The sequence below is a fragment of the Scleropages formosus genome, chromosome 8, assembly GCF_900964775.1.
Source record: "Scleropages formosus chromosome 8, fSclFor1.1, whole genome shotgun sequence".
NCBI classification, from domain to species: Eukaryota; Metazoa; Chordata; class Actinopteri; order Osteoglossiformes; family Osteoglossidae; genus Scleropages; species Scleropages formosus.
The window spans coordinates 17350926-17374114 of NC_041813.1; the positions used below are offsets into that span (position 1 = coordinate 17350926).

General features: G+C 44.6%; 1 protein-coding gene across 1 annotated transcript; it reads right to left on the reverse strand.

Moving 5' to 3' along the window:
• Positions 1–3624: 3624 nt before the first annotated feature.
• On the reverse strand, positions 3625–11859 carry LOC108937168 (meteorin-like protein). Its single transcript, XM_018756955.2, has 4 exons — positions 11429–11859; positions 7071–7456; positions 4757–4816; positions 3625–4338 (listed from the first exon to the last, which is right to left on the reverse strand). The coding sequence occupies exons 1-4, from the start codon at positions 11524–11526 to the stop codon at positions 4025–4027; spliced, it is 858 nt and encodes a 285-aa protein (XP_018612471.1). The 5' UTR covers positions 11527–11859; the 3' UTR covers positions 3625–4024.
• Positions 11860–23189: the final 11330 nt, after the last annotated feature.

Here is a 23189-nt window from a genome sequence, read left to right on the forward strand (position 1 = left end):
GGGTTAAAGTCATGAAGGAGAAAGTTATCCGTCATGGCAAAGGACTTTAAGTTTCCATGGCAACTATAAATAAGATCTCAGCTCTTGCATGCCTCCTCAGATGCCAGGGATTCATCCTGCCCAATTGTCTTCCTCCTTGGGAATGCATGCCCCAGGACAGTGGGAAACAGCCTGGTGAAATATACCCCACAGCGGGGTAGCTGGAGAGGGATAGGGATATATAATGCTGGGAGAACATACCAGACATGTGTGGAGTCAGTGAAAAATAAAAAACTTTTGCAAATACCTCACTGATCCTTTGACTTCTTCTCCAGACAGGGACACCAGGCCAAGAGGTGCATAATCCTGAAATCAGTAACACTTTGGAAGTTACCATTAAACCAGCAAAGAGGTTCAAAGTTCACTGCCCATATGCATAAAATCTTGCGTGCATGCAGGTATCGGTTATAATTTTTAGCACATATTTTCAGAATTAAAGGTCTTGTGTCTACATTTCCCAACCCAGTCAACTGGCAAATATCACCTAGATAACAGTCCCTGAGCAACCAATATGCACCCTCCCTCAGAGACGTAACCAAAGCAACATCATGAAAACAGGCTAACTGTAGTGACATGGTAAACTGCTGCTACAGCATTAGTGAATAGGCTCTTGGATGGTTTGCTGTTTGCCTAACTTGTTAGAATTGGTTTTGATTTTTAAGGAAGGATAACATGTTTGCTGCTGAAGGGACTTAGAATGAATTCATGTGAATCATAGGTCTTTTACACACTGCATTCTCGTGGGACCTCTCCTTGCTACTCATTACTGACCTACCGTCCTGGTCCCACCGGATCCTGGACAGACGGAGCAACACTAGAGGACCAACTCCACGAATCCTGTGGGCCGTAAGTGTGGAAATAGCTACAGTCTCTCAGACACATGACCCCAGAGACATTCTGATCTCAACCTCCATGTCCTTCTGCCAAAGCTCCAGATTCTCTGCAACATAGGGAATAATGATTGTAAATGAAAGTCAGGAGCATCCTGTGCCAAACTGAATGACCTTTTAGATTTTGTGATGCTTATGGATATTACTTTCAGGATGTCATTCTAATCCATTTTCATAATCAGTAATAGGGGAGATTCTGGACTAACAGCAGCATCCCCTTTAATATCCCTAACAAAGGCAATAGTAACATGTCCAAATATTATTCAGGATCCTACAAGGGTCTAACAGGGGTTCAAATCCCAATAGCTATAGCAGTTAAGTGGACAAGTAGAGCTGCATAGTGAGCAGGGGTGGATAGAATAGTAAAAAACAATACACACACATATTGTCAAACCACTTGTCCCGAGTGGGGTCACGGCAAACCACAGCTTATCCTGGCAACACAGGGCACAAGGCTGGAGGGGGAGGGGACACACCCAGGACGGGATGCCAGTCTGTCGCAAGGCACCCCAAGCAGGATTCAAGCCCCAGACCCACTAGAGAGCAGGACCTGGTCAAACCCACTGCGCCACCATGCCCCCACACGCCCACTCATGAAACAATGAATTTTATAAATTTAACATCTGAAACAAACTCCCATTTTTCACCACAGTGTTAATTTCTCCTACCTGTGAATGAGCTAGGTGGTCAATTAAGAAAAACTGTGACGGATAACAGACAATAGCCAAAGAAATCCACAGAATATACCGGCTGACAGTAAGAAAAAGACTGTAATGGGCTGCAGTAAAACTGATTAGTGTGTGACAAAACTTAATGGTGTAAAATTACATTTTTCATGTACTCAAGAAGTAGCAATGCTCAGAACTACTTGACAAGTACAGTTTCTTCACTGATTCCCTTAACTACAAGTTAAAAAGGGTCTGAAAACTCACTTCGCCCACGATCTCTTAAGTTCATGTAAGGTGTAAATGTTCATGCACCATAACTTTAAGATCGTGCCCGGATAAGCCTTTTAGCAACTACTCCTGTAATGTACGTAAATGTTTATATGTATCTCAAAAAAAAAATAGTAGGAAGGTGATCAGGAATCGTTGATATTGAGTTTTATGTAGCTACTCATGCGATGAACATTGGTGCATACGATGGAAAGAAACTAACTGTACGTAAGAATCACACATCAGCAGCTATGTCTCTTTCTCCTAAGGTTATTCACACATTGTATTTTCTATGAGATGTAAGTCACTTTGGAGAAAAGCGTCTGTTAATTGAATACATGTAAATGAAATGGAATAAAGTACCCACCACTACCCACCTCTTGTAATGAGGAAGATCAAATGTTCAGTGCAGTGGATATAGCAGGTTAGGCAACATGCTGGGTGTTCAGAGGGCGATGGAGGAGTTTAAAGTCATCACCAGACCTAGTGTTCAACTGCTGTGTCTTTATGTCGTTCGGAAGTTCACAGTGCGTGGGAGGTGACGAGGAGCAGGCCACACACAGCCTCCACAGAGCTGCCATTGAACCACAAAGAAGGGGGCTGAGGGGGCCAGGAGGGGCCAGTGGGTAGAGTGCAAAGTCGACACATTCCGAAAATTCCTCCACTCCTCAAGGAGAGGGTGAAAAATGTCACAGCACGTCCTTTTCTATGGGTAATCTCGCTTTCTCCCACTTATCCGCTTACATTACGGCCAAACGCCCCAACATTGCGCAGACGTTGTGCACCCAAGAGCGCTGCTCACCATCAGCGGTCTGGCTTGGAATTCGCTCACAATGAGAGCAGCAGGTCTGGGTGGGTTCGTAAACAAACGTTCCCCAAGAATGTGCCTTGAGCTGCAGAAAGTGATGCGACAGCAATAGTCTTAAACACAGATTGTGCAGAAGTGAACGATAAATGGCGTAGCAAAGGCAAGATGAAGGCATCAGACACTGCAGCACAGCCTTTGGAGAGGAGAATTTTTCTTCTTTGTGGCTCACCAGTGAAAGCTGCACTGCTCTCAGTAGATAGCCTACTGCGTAACAAGATGTAATCAAGGAGACCCGATGCGCCAGTTCAGCGTTACGGACATTTAGGATAGGGCTGGAGGTCAGAGAATTCAGCCCAGCTGCAAGGCAAGCTGAACAAAGACCAAACCTTGTGCTCCTGGGGTTGCAAGCCAGAAAGGGGTCTCTACCAGCCAACTTTGTCACCATGGGAACTCTGTTTGCATTTCCCAGCATGACTCAGAGGGCTGCTGCCTTTCAGCCGGACCTCCGACGCCTGTCAGTTCACAAGACTCACTTGGAATAACGATTGTCTGCTTGTGCTGACTTATCGAGGGGCTCTCAGTACATTTCCGCTTAAAAGAAAGAAGGACAAAAGGGCTTGGAGCAGCTCCTTTTTCTCACTCTCTCACTCACACACACACACACACACACACACTTGCCTGGCTATCTGCTGTAGGCTGAGCACCTGATCACCTTCCTGAAAAAGAAATCCCTGGGACGACCCATGACCCCTGTAGCATGTGCAAACTGTTTTAAAGAAGAAATTTTTTAAACGCATCATCATATGTACTTCCATTCTGTCACACAACCTGACACAATGAATAATTACAGTTCCAGAAGGACATTTTTTATTCCCTGGGAACAAAACAAACAAAAAATCTTAACAATTATTTACCAGCCATAAAAAAAAAAAAAAAAAAAAAACCACACGACTTAGAATTGCACGTTTTAAAAACACAAACATGACAAATGGGGTTTAGCTTCATACATATCTGTCAGAAGAAATAACTTCAGAACTGTACATTAAGCTTTTTACAAAGCACTTGGACCCGGAGTGTCCTTTCACATTTTTTTTTTTTTTTTTTTTTTTTTTTTTTTTTACATCGACTGCTACATCAGGATCTGGGACTGCTGTGTGTTTCTCCCAACAAGAATCCTCAGGCTCCAAACAATCAGACTTTTAAGAACTTCAACCTCTGTCACACAGAGGGACAGGAGCAATATGGCTGAAAGGTCTGGCAAAGAGGCTCATGAGCCACCGAGTGCCTGGAAGTTTATAGCCCCGCCCCTGCTGTCTCAAACTTCATCCTAACCTTAGATCCATGTGGCCATCTCAGCTCATGTCTATATGGCACGGGTTGGTACCCTGCTCAACAGCTTTCCTGTAAAGTCTGAGGAAGTCCTCATAGCGTGAAGCACAGCCAAGCCATGCCTCCCCGAATCGCACTGTCCCGGTGAACAAGTACTCTCCTTCCCCAGGTGACATCTCACACCGTGGAGGCATCCACATGCAACCCGTCCAGCCTCTCATCCGGCGTCCACCCAACAAAAAAACCTGGCTCTTCTGCCTGTACAGTCTGCTCAGCATGACAGTGATGGATGCCTTCTCCTCCTCTTTCTCCATCCTCAAAATGCTCCCTCGAGCCGCTGCAACAAGGAGGTGGACAGTGAGAATGGAGAATGAGCTTCATTTATATCATTTTATCCACGCATACTAATTTTTACTTCCCATCTACTGGCAGAACATCCGCAATCCCAATATGTCCATTTTTAAAAAAGCTATGCATTTTAAATAATATGTTTCTGTTCCCAGGATCATGCACATAACTGCAATGCAGTCCCAAAACGCTAAGCTCAATTGAGCGGTGCGCATTAACATCACAAGATGCTCATGATTTTGGGGTGGTCAGAAGTAAATATGCGGTTGGAGAAGCGGAGATGAACGATGGCCAAATTCCGAAATGTATCATGGCAAAATACAAAACGGGCTGTAAGAGAAATGCAACCCGCTCTGTCCTTAACCATCCGAAGAGGAAGAGGTGGTCAGCAGTGACTGCAGTCTTACCGAAATCACTGGTGCAGAGGGCCAGCAAGACTTCTTGATCATTGCACGGTTGGCAAGGAGCTGTGGACACAGGGGAGAGCGAACAGATGAGATGAGACAAGATTCAAGGCCATGCATACATACATGCACACATATCATTTTCTCTTCGTGTGCATTTCCCAAACAGCTGGATCCTCCGGCCTACATTAACACATTCATTTAGCTGATGTTGTCCTCCAAACCAACTTACTATTCAGCTACATACCACGATTTAACCATCTGTACAGCTGGGTAATTTTTACTGGAGCAATTCAGGATAAGTACCTTATTCAGGGGTACTACAGCAGTAGGTGAGATTCAGACCTGAAGCTGACAGCTCTAAGCACTATGCCACCTGCTGCCCCATAAGAAGTAAACATCACACAGCCAACTTTGTGTGGTTTTACCTTAATATTTGTAAGTGAAACAGGGCCTGCTCTGGAATATCATTGACTGTAAATGATATTACAACTGTAGTTTCTTCCAGTTTTTTCCCCAAAAAGCTTCAGAATCTTGATGGCTGTGTGAAGACTGGCCTTCATAGACCACTCTGATCTGAATACTGATGGCCACAAAAACAATGGAGAATGCCAAGAACAGCGCTTTGCGGAGGGAACGGCAACTAGGCTGACTCACAGAAGAACTTTGCACGTACGGCTCAAAAGCGGAGCACAGCTCAGTCGACAGAAAAGATGTGTAACATGAGTAAACGTGCATTACACTCACTAGTTCACAAACTAGAACTGCAAAAAAAAAAAAAAAAAAAGAACAAGAATTGTTTGCAAAAGTTAGTGGTACTTGTCATAGTCTCGCCCCATTCCAGACAGCTTTTGTAAATGTCAGAAACCCAACACAGGAGGAATAAAACTGATCATTATGTGGAGGGATACAGGTATAACTGAGTCAGTTACCCCAATCATTCTTTTGGCATGTTGGAGAGGGATTTCAGGATTTTAAGTAATGGCTTAACCTGCTTTTCTAATAGCAGATGCTGCTCGCCAGCTTGATGGTAAAGGTCAGGGGTCCAGAGGTATCACCGCAGCTGGAGTGCCCCATGACCCACGTGTCACCTCTCCAGGGGTCTAATATTCCCCACCCCAACAAAAAGCAGGACGTGGGTGCTTTGATGTCAGGGCACCCTGCCCTTTACCGTTTCAGGCGGTTTGAGCCAGGCTCGATGGTTTGAGCCCCCCCTCCCGGGTTGCATTCAGCTCACATGTCAGACATGAAACAGAACCGCAGGAATGCCCTGGCTCTGGCTCACTGGGCCTGGTCTCCACATTAATGCCGCTCTTCTCGGATCAGCACCACTTCTGAGCGAGACGGACGAAGAAAAGCAAAGATGAAGTGTTCCTGCAACATCTGGTCCCAAACATATTCCGCTCCAGTGGAGAGAAACTGAATCTCCGTGATGCGGGTCAGAGCGATCCGAGCTGAAGCTACAACCCACCACCCCCCTACCATTCCCAAGTTACCAGATCCAGAACCAGCTGCAGGCCTTTAGAGATTTCCAGCAGTAACATCCCCCCTTTCCAAATTCCTCCTCTGGAACAGATGGTTGGCTACATTAATGTCAGTGAGGCCACAGGAGAACAACGTGAACCTGCCACGTTTAAATAAAAATAGAGTTCAGTCGCCCCAGCCTGTTACACCAGTCCATCAGACACTCTGCTGCAGATGTGAGGTTGATCAGTCAAATTTAACTTCACTCAGGGAAAACAAAATTATAAAATAGCACTTCTTCAAATTTCTTCTCCTCGTGGCCATGCGGTTTTGGCAGGTACACTGGAAGGATGAAAAAAGATATCTGTATTTTTAGAAGGAGGCGACATTCTTGGCAGGGCTATTTCACAAAGAGAATTAAGCTCAGCGTGCACAGCTGAGGCTTTTTAGGTGTTGTGACAAAAATTCAAGTTATGGTTCACCTATAGTTCAACTTTTGTCGACGTATGAAGCAAACCTCAAAAATTAGATCAACTCTCAGATGACTCCTTACAATAGGGCCCTATCGCTCACCAGACGATAACATACACAAAAAAGATTGCTTGAAAAAGAAGGAAAAACAAAAATCTAAAAGAAGTCTTTCACCAACTTTCGCTACTTCCCAGGAATTTCTAAGATGTGTCCATTTTCTTTTCATCAAGCCATGGTTAGAAGGAAAGATCCATTCAAAATTCAGAGCCACTAACCGTCACCAAAACAGCCAAACGGTCATAAAGTGCCATCCTCCTGTCTAACTGAGTCCAACCAGGATGGTAAGAATCTGAGAACGTTGGATGTTTCGCGGCCATCTTACCACTGCGGGAGTCAAGGTCTTGTCTCTCGCTCACCAGCTCATACTGGAAAGCTGTGATCCTGCGGCTGATGTCCCGGTGCTGGATGGCCTCGATGAAGAGCGCCCCCTCCTGGATGCCAAAGCACTGTACACGCCCCAGGCTCTGCTCCTCCTCCCGCAGCAACAGCCGCAGCTCCCCGGCCCGATCAAGGTAGATGTTAGTGCCCTGCGAGTCCCTGGAGGGCTTGATGCAGACAGAGAGGCGGCGACGGGGATCTGGCGAGTCCGTGTTCGGCCGCAAGTTGACAACGATGGCGCCTGTCGGGTAAAGCCACTCCAGTGTCCCCTGCGAGCAACGCAGGTACACCTGCTCAACGTCCCGTGCATGTATCTCATGTGTTAGCCCACTGTGGGAGAAAGGAAGATGGTCGAGAGAGAGAGAGAGCAGTTGGTACAAATCAAATAACAGGGTCATACTTCAGGAGCATAGGGTGCACATAAGTCAAAATACCTGCTCGCCTCCTATTGGTCAAAGACTCCTTCGTGAGGCATGCCATTGGCTCAGACAGTGCACAGATGCAATCACTGATGGGCACAACCCAAGAGCCACACATGGGTTCATTGTCTCCATCTCACACTTAGGCTTCAGCAAGACAGAAATGCAAGAAGCAAACTGGATGATATTCACTGAGAAGGCATCCAAGCATTACATCAGCGCATTATTTCAAACAACAAACTGACAAATAGCAGTTCTTGTGGAGGGACATGTTTATTCATATTACAAAAATGAAATGAGTCGAAATGGGTTTTTATTCCCCCCCTCAAGCAACTGCCTTGAATGTTTCATTGCACTTAAAAACACTCCTACCAATACCTTCTACCGATGTTAAAATTATTCATTCATCTACTATTCAGCTAATTCTCGTGAAGCCACTCTGTACAAATTACACATGTGCAGGTTTGACTGTCAGATAGGAGTACTTCAATGAATAGCGATATGTTTTTTCTACTTTTTACCAAGGCAACTTACAATGCGCGATTTCTGAATAGAGCTGTTTGCAAATGTTTTCCCATATAAACACCTGGATATTTTACTAGAATAATTCAGGATAAGTACCTTGCTCAAGGGTCCAGTGGGAGAGGGACTTAAATAGACCTTTGATTGCAAGGCAACTGCTTTAACTGGTGCACTACCTGTTGCCCCCAAGGAAATAACAGTAATGCTTCAGTGATTAATGTCCAGTGAAGACATTCCTTGGTGTCATGTGTCACTTCTCAGGCTCAACTTGAAAAGCTTCAGGAGTCAGACTGGAGAGCTTTGGTGATCAGGACAGATATCCAAAAACAGTTTTTCTTCCTGAACCACTGGGACATCAAAAGCGTCACATCATAAGACAACGATATTCATACTGAACAGCTTGAAACGTTATTAGACTTTTGTCTGATGGGTGACATGTTACTAGACTACAGAGAAAAGCATCAAAATGTAAAAATTAAATTTACTTGTAGTAATGCAAATTTACCTTGTTATTGCCTGTAAAATACAGGGGAGGACTTTTATTTTGTACTTTCAGACTAAGGCACACCCTGCTTCATGCCCTATGCTTCTAGGATAGGTTTTGGATCACCATGACCCTGGAGCTGATGAAAACAGACATTAAAACCTCCAGAAGAGGTCTGTCAGTGAAGGTACTGCTGTTGATACATCTGATCTGCTGACCTGTTCAGAGCTCCAGTAATTTCAGGAAGGGGAAAAAAACCCACAGGAAATTCCTCTATTTTGTGGTTCATGAGCCGAGGGAATCCTAAAAGTTGACAAGTGAAAGGGCTTTACCGCTGATCCAATGCACTATCAATCACGTGGCACTTTATACAACACAACTGTGTTTTTCTGCGGTCACACGCTGTCACGCGCGGCCCAGGAAGCCCCCCACGCGCGCAGGGGCGTCCGCACGCGCCCGGCAGCAGGAGCCGACTAGTGCGCAAACGCTTGGACAGCTCCACAAAGGCACTATTATGCCGCCCCCCCCCCCGCGCGCGCACACACACACACACACACACACACACACACACACACACACACACACAAAGCCTCTTAACTCGTAATTGCTTGGCGCTCCAGCTGCGCCAGATGTGTGCATGTGCGCAGGAAAAACGTTGCGCACGGCACGCGACACCTTCGACAAATTCGACCTCCTGCCCCAAGTTTGTAAATACAGGCTCCGCGACGGTGCGCGTGAGGATTACAGAAACGCTCCACACACTGGTTTTGGATTTTAAAACTGTGGTTTGCACATCTGGCGTGTGTGACGCAAGGCGCACCATTATGGTCCCCACATTCAATTCGCCTTGGGATGGAAGAATTTATCTGTAGATGGATTGATGCGTGCATGCCATGGCGAATGATGATTTTATAGATGATGAATGCAGGAATGCATTTATCGATGGATGATGTGATTGGCTAATTGATGACGTATGAATGCTGCAGAAAGGGCAAACATTCCAGACTCAAATAATATATAATAAAACTCATCTGGCCATGCATGACAGTGCCCACGGACCCTGTGTGCGTAAAAAAACCCAAGAACGAAATTCTGCCTTTATTGGGTTCATTTTAATTTAGTTGTGTTTTTTTGTGTCTACAATTACCAAAAATTTTGCAGAAAGGCAGGCTAATTTACAGCAGACTATTGGTTTAGATTTAATGAGTTGAACTTCTTTTTGCCTCCGAACTCAAAAACAGTCGAACCAGTTCCATATGGAGCGGTTACACCGATTGCTCCTCAGCAATAAAAGCAGGTCTCATTCATTCAAACATTTTCCTTCACAGTCATGCTAGTTGGAAACGGTGCTGGAGCGAATACTTTTTTTTTTTTTTTTTTTTTTTTTTTTTTTAAGAGATTTCAGTTAGAAACTCATTAACTCATCATCAAATATATTTTTGTATTGAGTCCCACACGGTATAGAAGTTCTCGCATCTTATAATAATTTAACTGCGTGTTTCTTTATTAATAATGGAAATATTAGCACCTGAGATGATAGCGACTTCTCACAATTGATTCCAAAGAAAAGAAAGTTTAGAAAACATTTTTATGTGGAGCTATTTTGCCCTATAAACTACCATTTTCCATGATAGAGGTGAGCAAGTTTTTCAGTTGTGAATTTTAGAAAACGGCAAACAAACACTTTCTGATCAGCATTTGAACTAACTGCAAGTCTTAGTTAAGTGTCGGTAAATTCGAATGCAATTTGAAAATGTACACATTAGACTTGGACAGGTTTGGCAAAGGCCGGTTTTAAAGTTCAAATTAACGTAGCCAGTCTGAAAACTGAATTAATTCTCATTTTATATGTTATTATCATGTGCATAACTTCCCATTCTAGACACTGCACTGGATGATTTTACTTTCCTGTACAGATTGATAATACCCATAAAATTATTTGTTTCACAGGGTGCCAACATTATGAATTTTGATTATTGCCAAGTCTGTGCTTTAAAACAATTTAGATCACATTTCAGTGTTTACACTCTTGTGTATATAGAAATACTCAGGGTTTGTTCATCCCACACCTTAAAGAGTCCTGACAAACCACTGTGTTTGAAAAGTTTAAAGGTCATGAATCAGAGCTAAAATTAAAATTACACCTTAAAATTAATATACCATATGCAACAATAAAACTAAACTTAATTTCCAGATAAATTAAGAACTCCAAAATGCCCAGCTGGATAGCAGTAAGAGTTTATGAAATTAATTTACATTCAGCTCAAATTTTCCAAATATGCACGGAAGACAAAACAGCAGCAGGGGAAACAAATATATTATTCTTGCTAATAAAAACCTCCTCCTAGAACTCGAACAGACCACCTTCAGGTTCATCGTCTGTGGTTTTATGAGACTCCTTGAACATCTACTGAACCTCACCAGGTGTCGCAGTTCTAGGTGATTTACTCATCTATTTAATTTCCCCCAAAGCCACTTACAGTATGAATCCATAAGCACTGATTTACCCATTTATTGAGCTGAGTAATTTATGGTAAGTACCTTGACCAAGGAGGAGGTGGGATTCGCATCTGGACCCTTTGAAAGCAAGGCAGCAGCTATAACCACTAAACAACTTGCTTAATAATAATAATAATAATAATAATAATATGGTGTGACTTGCACTGTCAGGTCAACCACATTATTGTTAAGTATTAATAATTATCTCTGCTTACGTATGTTGATTTTAATAACGATGCTCCAAATTACTCTAAGCTTTTCCTGTTGTGCCCACAATCAGGTAAGCGAAAGTAAAGCTAAAGTCAGATGTGGCGCGCGCGCGTGTGTGTGTGTGTGTGTGTGTGTGTGTGTGTGCGCGCGCTCGCAGTGGTCACTCACCTCCCTCTCCAGCTACACTGGTCACTCGAGTACTGCGCGTGGCTCATCCCGCACAGCAGCAGCACCCCCACAAAGTACGCCAAATCCCTCGAGATCATGGTGGCCGCGCGCGCGCCCCCCGTCTTCCCCCGATCGGACACGTCCAGTGGGGTCCAGTCCGGCTACATCGCGCTTCTCCTCCTGCGTGGGATCCACACCTTCATTCCCGCATTAATCGCCGCACACATCAGGCACCACCACCGCGGTGGCGGCGGCGGGTTTCTGCTGCTGCTGGCACTACTGCTCCTGCTGCTACTACGAGTACTACTGCTATTGCTACCCGAAATACTCAAGCCCCGTGGGCGTGGAAGCGCGCCTACCCATTTAACCGGCAGCCCGGGTTCACGTCACGGCGCGCGCGGGAGCCACGCCTCTCCCGCACAATTCACCATTCCTGTCAAGCCGCTCCTTATGAATTAGACGCGTGTGCGGATTCGGCTGTCGGATATGAGCGCTTCAGTGGACAGTGATGTAATTTCCACCCCGCCCCCGTTCCTTCAGTATTAAGGTCGAAAAATGCTAATAATGTAGGGTGCGGTGCGCACTGTGGACCTGGAGTCACTGTGCGGTGTTGAGGGAAGCGGCAGCTCGCACACTCAGGGCTCCGTGTTCATTTACGGAACACCTCATTTCAGTGTTCTTAACTTTCCCTCAACTCACTTAAAAGCTGTGCTTAAATCTTATTTCCACTTTATATTTGGGGAGTAATGTGAACACATTTCATAATATTTTAAGTACTTAGCCTCACTGGATACAAATTACAAGCTGTATAAATAGGTACATAATTAGAAGTAGCTGAGTATACAAGCCTTAGTGATTTTTGAGAAAGGCTCAACTAAATGTTTAAATATTTTTCTTGCTAAAATCAACAAAAAAAATTGCAAGTCAAAGAAAATGAAAAATAATTTCAAACGAAAGAGTGTGAGAAGAAAGTATATTCAAGTCTGAGCATCACGTTAGTCTGGTTGGATGTTTGACCTCAGCATAGGGTTTGACTGGCCCATCTGATGTGTCTCTCTGAAAGACACCACCTGAAATAGCCTGAAGCTGTCATAACAAACTGTCAGCAAGTCCCAGGGTGATACCGCTGCACAGGAATGTGTGTGTTCGTGTGTCAGAGAGTCTGTTTGTCTGCGGTCCTATGCTCTGTATCTGTCACCTGGCTCCAGTCAGCAACCGGTTCTTTACCATTTACATCGGTTCCCACTCACCGATATTGCTGTGTCCCTAGACAAAGCAAAAGTGGAACACCAGCACAGGTGGTGAAACCCAATAGTAAAAGTAATGCTCTTTTTCATGCTCTTTTACATTTACATTGCATTTACATTTATTCATTTAGCAGACCCTTTTGTCCAAAGCGATGTACATCTCAGCAAAAGTACAATTTATGCATTACATTGAGAGAAGACATAGCTGCAGACATGAAAGTCTCAGGCAAACCTGGTTTGTTCCCTACCACTTGCTACACCGAGGTTCATCGTTCAAGTAGCTGCATAAGACACAGACAAATCCTGATACCCACACCAATTTTTTTTTTTTAATTTTTTTTAATTTTTTTTATTAAATATTATAAGATACACAAATGAGGAGAACAATACCAGAGTAATGGCTGAATGAAGGTTGTATCTGGGGATGCTTCTGGAATTACGATGTGTGAACAGTTATACCATAGATGATCTGAAGAGATCTTGGGCAAAGTGGATCTGGAAAAGGTGGGTTTTCAGACCCTTCTTGAAAACAGACAGAGGTTCCGCAGTTCTGAGTGACAGGGGAAGGTTATTCCACCACAACGGACCCAGAACCGAGAACCTCCGAGCTTTGCCTTTCGTGCGCTGGACCACCAAGAGAGCAGAAGTAGATGAGCGAAGGGACCTGGCTGGGGTGTACCAGTTTCTCTAATGTCATTCTGGTTTACTGCAGGATGTGTTATACCTCAAAAGTGAGGAACAAAACAGTGGAGATGACAAGAAGCAGGGAGAAGTTTTTCAATCATCTTGGAGAATCTCCTTTAAAACAGGTATGGTTCCATGAACATGACCTTATTATATTTCCAACGTACGCACTCATACATTAATTATATTCTTTATTTGTTTAAATGCACGCCACTAATTTTTGTTTACTGGTTGGTTAAGTTTCTTTTTCCAAATACTGTAGAAAGGGACCCGTCATAGACCTGTCTTGTAATTCTCGTTTTATGAAAGGACTGGTTCTCCTATGATTGCACTATCTTTGTAGCGAGGACTTTCCCTGTCACTCTGCTTCCCCTCCCATCATGGAGTAGAGGAGCATTTTGTCTTGACAGTTGTGTGTAAATGTACGTGAGTTTCCGTGTTCCGGGAAATCTGTGGCTTCTCTGTGTCCTCAGACTGTCTTTGAGCTGTCAGTCTTACTCTGCCGCTCGGTTGGTTGATTTCTGGCCCCATGTTCGGAACGGTCTGCTATTAAATTCAAGGGATTTACTTAGGCTGTTGTGTCTTAGGCACACTTTTACTCCAGCAATACGGATGCTAATGCTTAAGAAGGACTTTTAACAGAGTTTCAAGTTTTTATTTGTCACATACGCAACCATACTTAGTACGACGTGCAGCGAGATGCTTTTCTGACTCTCTGCAGTACAGATAAATAAGGTGATACAAAAAAGTAGAAACTAGGAACACACTCCAGGAATACGAGGAATATACAATGATGAAAACAGGAGAGAATAAATAATAAAATAAATAAGAAAATAAAGTAGGATACAAATATGTGTAGTCCAATATTAAAGGTTTGATAAAAGTGCAATGTGTGCAGTGTTGCGCGGGGGGGTGGGGGGGAGGTCTGAGCAATATTCGGCTCGGTTAGTGCTCCTTGTGCATGCAGTCCAGTCTCTACTCCGTGGTGTTATCCTGGTTAAGAGCCCGAATGACCTGTGGGAAGACGCTCCTCCTCATTCTCTCTGTGTTGATCTTCAGGGAGCGAAACCACTTCCCTGACCGCAGCAGGGAGAAAAGTCCATTGTTCAGGTGGCTGAGGTCTTTCACTATCTTCCTGGCCTTGGTCCAGCACTGCTTGCTGTAAATAGACTGCAGGTCAGGGAGCTCAGTGCGGATGATGCGCTCAGCTGATCGCACCACCCTCTGGAGAGCCTGCCTGTCCTGCTTGGTGCTGTTCCCAAACCAGGCCCCATTGATTTTAACGGGATGATAGCTCCTGTCCTGCTTCTGGCTGAAGTCCACTATCAGCGCCTTTGTTTTGTTGATGTTCAGGATGAGGTTGTTCTCCTGGCACTGATTCTCCAGGTTCCTAATCTCCTCCGGGTAGGCCTTCTCGTTGTTATCAGAGATCAGGCCTACCACGACAGTGTCGTCAGCAAACTTAATAATGATGATAAAGTTGGAAGTGGCTACACAGTCAAAAGTGCACAGTGAGTACAGCAGGGGGCTCAGGACACAACCCTGGGGGGCTCCAGTGCTCAGGGTTAGGGGGGGTGAAACATGTCTGCCCACTCATACTACTTGTGGTCTGTCTGTAGGGAAGTTGGAGATCCACTGACACAGGGATGGGCAAACTCCCAGGTCCTCCAACTTCATTATGAGTTTGGAGGGAATTATGGTGTTGAATGCTGAACTGTAATCTACAAACAGCATTTTTACATAATTCCCCCTCCCGGTGTCCAGACTGGTCAAAGCTGTGTGTAGGAACTGTGAGATGGCATCCTCAGTGGAGCGACTGGGATGGTGTGTGCAAATTGTAATGGGTCCAGGGTGTCAGGTAGTGAAGAGGTGATGAAGTCTCTGACCAGCCTTTCAAAGCACTTCATTATAACTGAGGTCAGAGCTACTGGGCGATAGTCATCAAGGCAGGCAGGCTGGGGTTTCTTCGGGACAGGAGCGATAATGGACTGTTTAGGGGATCAAGGTTGACCTCTGGATGGGACAGCGAATCAGATAATTTATTGAAACAGGAGGAGAGTAGAGATAGAGATGGATCAGTCTTGAAAGGTCTTGAAGATATATGTAAATTAATAGTCTTTGAAACTCTACCCAAATCCTGCAAACAATGGAGCAAAAACTGGCCAGATCTTAACAATGCAAGAAAAGCGGATGCTTGGATGTATTTTATGCAACTGCGCCATCCAGAATTGGCCCCACTCCAATTAGTCCACAGGCCGCTTCGCAGCTGATCCCCTGCACAATCCACACAGTACAGCTTGGCATAGTAGCTCGCCATCTTTCTCTCCACACCCATCTGCACCGTGTCGCGTCCATGAGAACGATCCAAAATAGTCTCAGAGCTCTGAGTTTGCTGTTGTCCCCAGCAGTGTGTATCTGAGTTTTGCCTCTTAGGAAAGATGCAGTAAAAGCTCCTTATGAAAAATGAGCCTGACTGGAGCGATGGGGTAGACTGAGGATATGGATCTGGATGCCTCCAGCTGGTCCTGGGCACATCTGATGTATATTTAAAAGCATATTAATGATAAGGATGTATAATCCATCAAATTTTCATCAGTCATTGATGGGAGACATCGCCTGACTCCTTTTATTCACAACAGGCTGTTCTGTTTCCTTTTCAGTTTTGACAGTATATTGCTTTCATGTTGGCTACATTCACATTTATTCATTTAGCAGACACTTTTCCTCAAAGCAAAAACAAAAGTGCATTTGCCAACAGAGACATAAGCAAATTCTTGAAGTACAGTTTGTCTGATTCCACCATTTAAACAAGCTTCATTACTGATTCTATGTGGAGTTACCTAGACACACACACACACATTTTCAGAACCGCTTGTCCCATACGGGGTCGCAGGGAACCGGAGCCAACCCGGTAACACAGGGCATAAGGCCGGAGGGGGAGGGAACACACCCAGGACGGGATGCCAGTCCGTTGCAAGGCACCCCCAAGGGGGCTCGAACCCCAGACCCACCGGAAAGCAGGACCGTGGTCCAACCCACTACACCACCGCACCCCCAAGGAGTTACCTGGACAAAGTACAGAATTTTTAAAACAGAAAACATTAACAATAACATTACATGAGTAACAACATATCGAATTAATAGGAAAGCAGGTAACTGTGACGGATAATGTAATGCAAACCTATGGAGCTGATAGGAGATCATGAGACAAAGTCTAAAAGATGTGTTTCGAGACCCTTGTGAAACACTGAGAGGGAATCTGCAGTTCTGGGTGAGACAAGAGATTCCACCACCACACTGGAGCCAGAAGTCAGGTTTGATTTAGGACCCCCTGCCCATGGGACCACCAAGCTGCCCAGGGTGAAGAAGCTTTCATGAACAAAGTCACAGGCTGGCTGGTGTCAAAGATCACTTGAAGTGAAGGCAGGATTGGGGTGTAATCTCAATTTTAGACTAAGATATGGTCCCGGTGAATAATCGTAAGGATCATTCTGGACTGTGAAGACAGACCAGCAATGAATGCCAAGCCGTCACGATGGTGTACTTGTTCCAGTGCAGCTGTGTGTCTCGCAGTGTCTTTGTGAGCCAACAATGTCGTGTTGAGGAGAACTCCAGAGTTCCTCGGGTCTTATGATATAAACATATGCTTGGCTTGGAGAACAGTATGTCTACACACTGCACACACCAAACACCACACGGTGACCCTACAAATGTGGACATTTACATTTGCATTTATTCATTTAGCAGACGGTTTTCTCCAAAACAGTGTACATCTCTAAGATCAATACAATAAGTGCATTACATCAACAGAGGGAGAGATTTAGATGAAGACATGTCATTCTTGAGTGTGCTCAGTTTGTCATATACCACCATATGAACCAGTATACATTACACACGTAGGAGCGTATAGGCTTTTTCATTATTAAACAAAATGTTAACAGACATTTACATTTATTTATTTAGCTGACACTTTTCTCCAAAGTAACTTACAAAATATTGGTACTTACACTAAGTTCACCAATTTATACAGCTGGGAAAATTTAACAAAGCAATTTTTAAAGTAAGCACCTTGCTCAAGGGTACTACAGTTGAATGGTGGGATTCAAACCTGTGGGTCCAAAGGTAACATCTCTAACCACTATGATACCACCTGTCCCTGTTAAAAAAATGTATTGAAAATTATTTAACATAAACATGTACACATTAGTCAAGCATTTATGAGATCGGGGAGAAGTGTTGAGCATCATCGAACATTATGCTATACAGGAAACTTATGGGTCGGTGTGTTCACTCCTGAATGACTCTAGAAAGCCTGTAGCTGTGTGTTTTATGTGGTGGAGAGTGGCACTGAGACAAGAAGGTGAAGTGTTACTTCCCATCTACTGCACAGGAATAACAGAAGCACAACATTTCATAGAATATGTCAGAGACAGGGTGGACAGGAAGGAAATGGAGTAGGAAAGGAAAAAGAGCAGGCTACTGATGGGAGGGACCCCAAGCAGCCTACTAGGTTTGGAGTGTGTATGGCTTCCGGTGAATAGGATCCACCCCTGCTATGAGGGGTTGAGAGAGACAAGCGGCAGTGTGCAAGTTGACCCCGTGACCCTTGGCAGCGTAGCTCTGGTCCGACCTCCCGTTCGGCTACCTGAGGAATGTCAGAGGATGGTTCAGATTTGGCTTCTTCCGATCGTGTTCTGTGTGGGGCTGCACGGCTCCGCAAAGCTTCAGAAAGAGACACATGTCTACAAATGCATGAGACAACATACAAACACTTACTTGGACTTCTCTCCATTACTGCTTCCAGTCAGGACTGTGAAGCAGGTCACCCTCAGGTTCAAGTACAGGCAACTTTTCTTAGCATGACAAAAATAACAATTGTCCTATTTGAAGCATAGAGTGAGGAGATAAATTCTAATTAAAAACTGTACAAAGTGAATATTGTGCAACAATAATAATGTCAATAATGAAAAAGAAAAAAACATACACTCACACAAAATCATGCATTCACACACTGACCCGTGCTTCTGGCTCACTGCAGGGCTGTTGGGAGGGCATGAACAATGGAATTCATTGTGAGAGTCCAGGCAGGGAGAGTTCACACTGGGGCACAGCCTACGAGCAACTTAACAAAAGCGCAACAAAACAACTCAAAGGCTATTACATAGTCGTACAGTCAGACAGCACACACTGGATCTTTTACGTGCTCAGTTTTGGTTCCGATGTGGTGGAATGAGCTCCTTCTCTCCCTCGGAACTCCGGAATTCCATCCAGCGTTCAACAAGGTGATAAAAACCCATTTCTTTTGGACCTACTCTCTCCCAGTCTCCAGAACTACATAAATTTGCATCTCACTATCAATCACGATCGTTTATGCATTTCTGACCTGACTGCAGTTGAGTAATTTGTGCCAGCAGAAACAGTGACACCAGACAGTCAACTGATGTATGTCTGCATCTAAAGTCCTTCATCTGCTGTGAAATGCACTTTTCTTTACCAAGTGTTACATCACTGTGGAGAAAAACATCTGCTAAATTCATACATGTAAATGAGATGGACAGGCTGATCATCCTTTCCAAACTCTACTCAACAGTTCAGCCCTGTGACAACCACACAGGGCTTGAAGTGAAGAGCGCATTAGGATACTTTCTTCACAACAGACCATAGCTCAGCAAGCCCCGACAGATTAGCTGTCACTGGAGTCAGAATGCGGATGGGGCGGTTTGAGGAGTAAGGGGGAGTCTCTAATCAATGAACAGAGCCCAAACTCAAGACATCTGGCTACCCCCTTCCACAGGCACATCTGGGTGACATCTGGGTTTCCCCTACACTCAGCCTGTGCTGGACCCAATGTGGAGATCTAGATGATGTATGTATATGTGTTCGTGTGTATGAAACAGGAGATCTCTGTGACTGACCTGGTATACTGAACACCCATAGTAAAACAGAGGTCAAAGTGAAAAGTGAGGGTCATTACTTTGGCTAGTTAAGCTAAAAACGGTGTACATGATGCAAAGGCAGTTGATGCAACGAACACCAGATCAGGACTGAATCAACTGCATAGTGTGTCTTCGATTTGATATATGGCACTAACGGACCAGTTGTGGTGGTTCTGCTAACAGTAGGCACAGTGACATCACAAATGTAACACTGGTGAAGAAGAAAACTCCAGAAAGAGAATCAGAGTGTCATATTCCAGTCATTAGCTGACTGTAACCTCGACAACTGGTATTCTATATTTATATTGCATTATGGTTTTCACATCACAACTTCCCTTTTCACTTGGTTCCAGAAAAAAAGGAATGTGCTGAACGGATAGACGGATCGAAACAAACCCCTTTAAAATTGTTCTTCTTGGGAGAAAACAGCATTTTTCTTCCAGCTTGTTTGTCCTAAAAAACAGAGTGATCCGCTATCCATGCGTCTCACATTTGGAATTCCTGGAATGTTCATAAAACAAAGGGTGAATTTAATGTGCTATGCTCAGGCAACATTCCAAAGAATCAAATCGCCTTATTATCCCAGAGATGACTAGGAGAAACGTGGACGGCAGTGAACTAGCAGTAGTTTTCCATCCATACCTTTTTGGCAGATTTCTACGTGCTCTACAGACAGCAACTGTAGTTATGCTAGCCCCTTTGTAGAAGCCCCACAAACATGAATAAAATAGCTTAAGAAAAACTGCTGAAAGACTGTGAAAGTAGCTCTTACCATGTATTTTTCAATACACCCCAATCTGCCTCCAGTAGGTTTGTTCCTAACTGGAAATACCTGCTTCCCATGTGTCTTTGTTCTTATCTGCTGTGTCTCTGTGCTCAATTTACACAAAATATATTTATGTTCCTAACTGTTATCTGTCTGAACCAAACCTGAATCCAATTTGTCTTTACCCTTATCGCCCTATAACACATTTATGTTCTTATCTGATCTTTTCTCTTTTTTTTTTGCTTGGCTTATTTCATCACTGTCATTCCGTATTATCTTCACCTTTTTGGGATTGTTATTTCTTTCATGACTCCTCCTTCTGTTGGCTCCGCTTTAGAAAGAATCTGTCTGCACATTGACTCCTGTGCCGGTTGCTGGTTGGATGGAGACCTTTTCCCTGACTTCCTATGATTTGTGGAAGGAAGGCTCTTGCACACCCGTTACTTTCACTAGGTTTCTACTCTTCCTCGGAGCTATGCCGCTTCGATTTTCCTGTCCTGGCAGAGATCGCTGCCACCTTGTTCTTAACTCTAGTGGAGGTTCTTCTACAAGGAAATGAAGCCTCAAGAAATGAATGGGTGGAGACTCGAAAAGACCTGCATAAATAAAACATACAGTAGTGCTTTTCTATTTGTAAGGGACCAAAAGGGCCAGCCAGGGTACAAAATAGCTACATGTCAGTATCATTTAATTTTTTGGCACAGCAAACCGTGACAAGCTTTCTGACGTAGGTTGCATGAAAGGCAAAACTGCACCACTTTGCTTGCCAACATTCGGTGCCAAGCCTTGCAAAATAAAAACTTGCTATCAGTTCTTTTGAGCAAAACAACAAGGGGCATGCTGGGGCCTGCGCCATGACATGTTCAAAGGATTAACAGTGACAAAATAACCCGTCAAGTTTCTCATCTCACGCAATTCATCACACCAGTAACAGGTGGGAACGGAGCCAAAACTGCCTTAGGTGAAACTGTAGCACACGGCAATTTTCGTGGAAACCGTCTTGAGCAGAATCATTAACATACATCCATACATCTGATAACACTCGTACGTACTGCATGCACATTAGTGCGTGTTTTGAATTTCCTTCGACTCACGCTTGTCGCCACTACACCACCTTTATTGTAGGGGCCAACAATGATAAGAGCCCTGCACACTGAGGAGCTCTTACCATCACAGCCCTACCCACTCCAATTGTCAATCGCAGGCTTGATAGACCTAATAAAAGTCAGTGTGCTCACTGGCTTTTAGAGCTAATTTTCCCGGTACAATCTCACCGTCCAGAGTGCTACAGAGGAATGTTGGCGATATTATTTTCATACTGAATTCTTTTCTGTTAAAATACTAATTGGTGTACGCTGCAAAGGACAGGCGAGACCAGGAAGGGCCACATGTTCCAGTTGCCTATGTATTTATTCTCCGGTTGCTCCCTCTGATCTAAGGGCCTTGTCGCCAATGAGTTCAGTGCCAGCGTCCACTTCCTCTCCAAGTCCCTGACACATCCTGTGTATATAAATCAATAATTTGGAGCAAGCTGCAAAAGCCCCACAGGGAGCAGCGGTCGGGGAGAGTTCCAGTGTGGCTCGTCGTTCCTGATCAACCTCCGGACTCTGCGGTGGTGGGGAGGCACAATTCCCTCTATCCGCTGAGGAAACATCTGCACACATTTGGTCTGCTGGACATTACACTGTGTTTGTATGCATTTTTACATGCTTCTACATAGTGATTCCCAGGAATTGCCTATGTCTGCTAATGTAAAAAAAGTATACGTATTCAAACTCCTGTTGTACACTTTTGCTTGAAGTCTTATTTACATTCAAGCACAGCATAGTCTAATGCCACTAAGTTTCTGAGAATCTCTCTGCTTCATGTCGTCAGACTATGGCTTTCACCACAACAACATGCTGCGCTTTCCTCTATCTTTGTTTGTGTAGCGGGTGATGGGTCTGTTCCTACAGGGAGCCGCCCAGCTAATCCAGTTACGTCTGAGGTTTAACCCGGTTCAGCCCAGCCCACCACAACCGGACTTCACAATCAGGGTCTCAAGGGCACCCCTTTCCTATGGAGAAATACAAGTCCGTTTTCCATTTACATTTTATGAACCTAGCTGGTGTTCTTATCTAAAGGAAAACACATCGCCAGAATGGCTAAAATGGAAAGTATAATAACTTACAGTGGTGAAACGCCCTTGTAAGTAATCATTCAACGTGATACTGGAGATGAAATAAAAAGTAAAATAAAAGCAATGTAGCACTGGATTTTTAAGCAGTATAATGGGAAAAGTCTGCATCTTTTCCTAGGTACAGAATAACACATGAACACACAGCTGCACAACTTCAGCCGCACCAAAGAGTGACCAGAATTGCAGCCTAAATGGATTGTTGATAAATAAAAATGATAGTGAAACATAGCTTGAGAGGCACGCACAATGTGTGCTTAGCGTTGACAGGACAAGTCACTTTGCTAATAACACCCAACTCACACACACACACACACACACACACACACACATTTTCTGAACCCCTTGTCCCATACGGGGTCGCAGGGAACCGGAGCCTACCCGGCAACACAGGGCGTAAGGCCGGAGGGGGAAGGGACACACCCAGGACGGGACGCCAGTCCATCGCAAGGCACCCCAAGCAGGACTCGAACCCTAGACCCAGTGGAGAGCAGGACCTGGTCCAACCCACTGCGCCACTGCACCCCCTGTAGAACACCCAACTCACACACACACACACACACACATTTTCAGAACCGCTCGTCCCATACGGGGTCACGGGGAACCGGAGCCTACCCGGCAACACAGAGCGTTAGGCCAGAGGGGGAGGGGACGCACCCAGGACGGGACGCCAGTCCGTCGCAAGGCACCCCAAGCGGGACTCGAACCCCAGACCCACCGGAAAGCAGGACCATGGTCCAACCCACTGCGCCACCGCACCCCCGAACACCCAACTCTCAGGTCCAAAATCAGATGGACTCAAACACAGAGAACAAAATATTACAATGATTGAATAGATAGAAAACCAGTTTTAAAACAAAACTGAGAGAAAATAATTTTGAGTCATCAAAGAGATGATGCATTTGACTTGATGAAATCCATGAACGATAATAAACACTGTGAGCACATACCA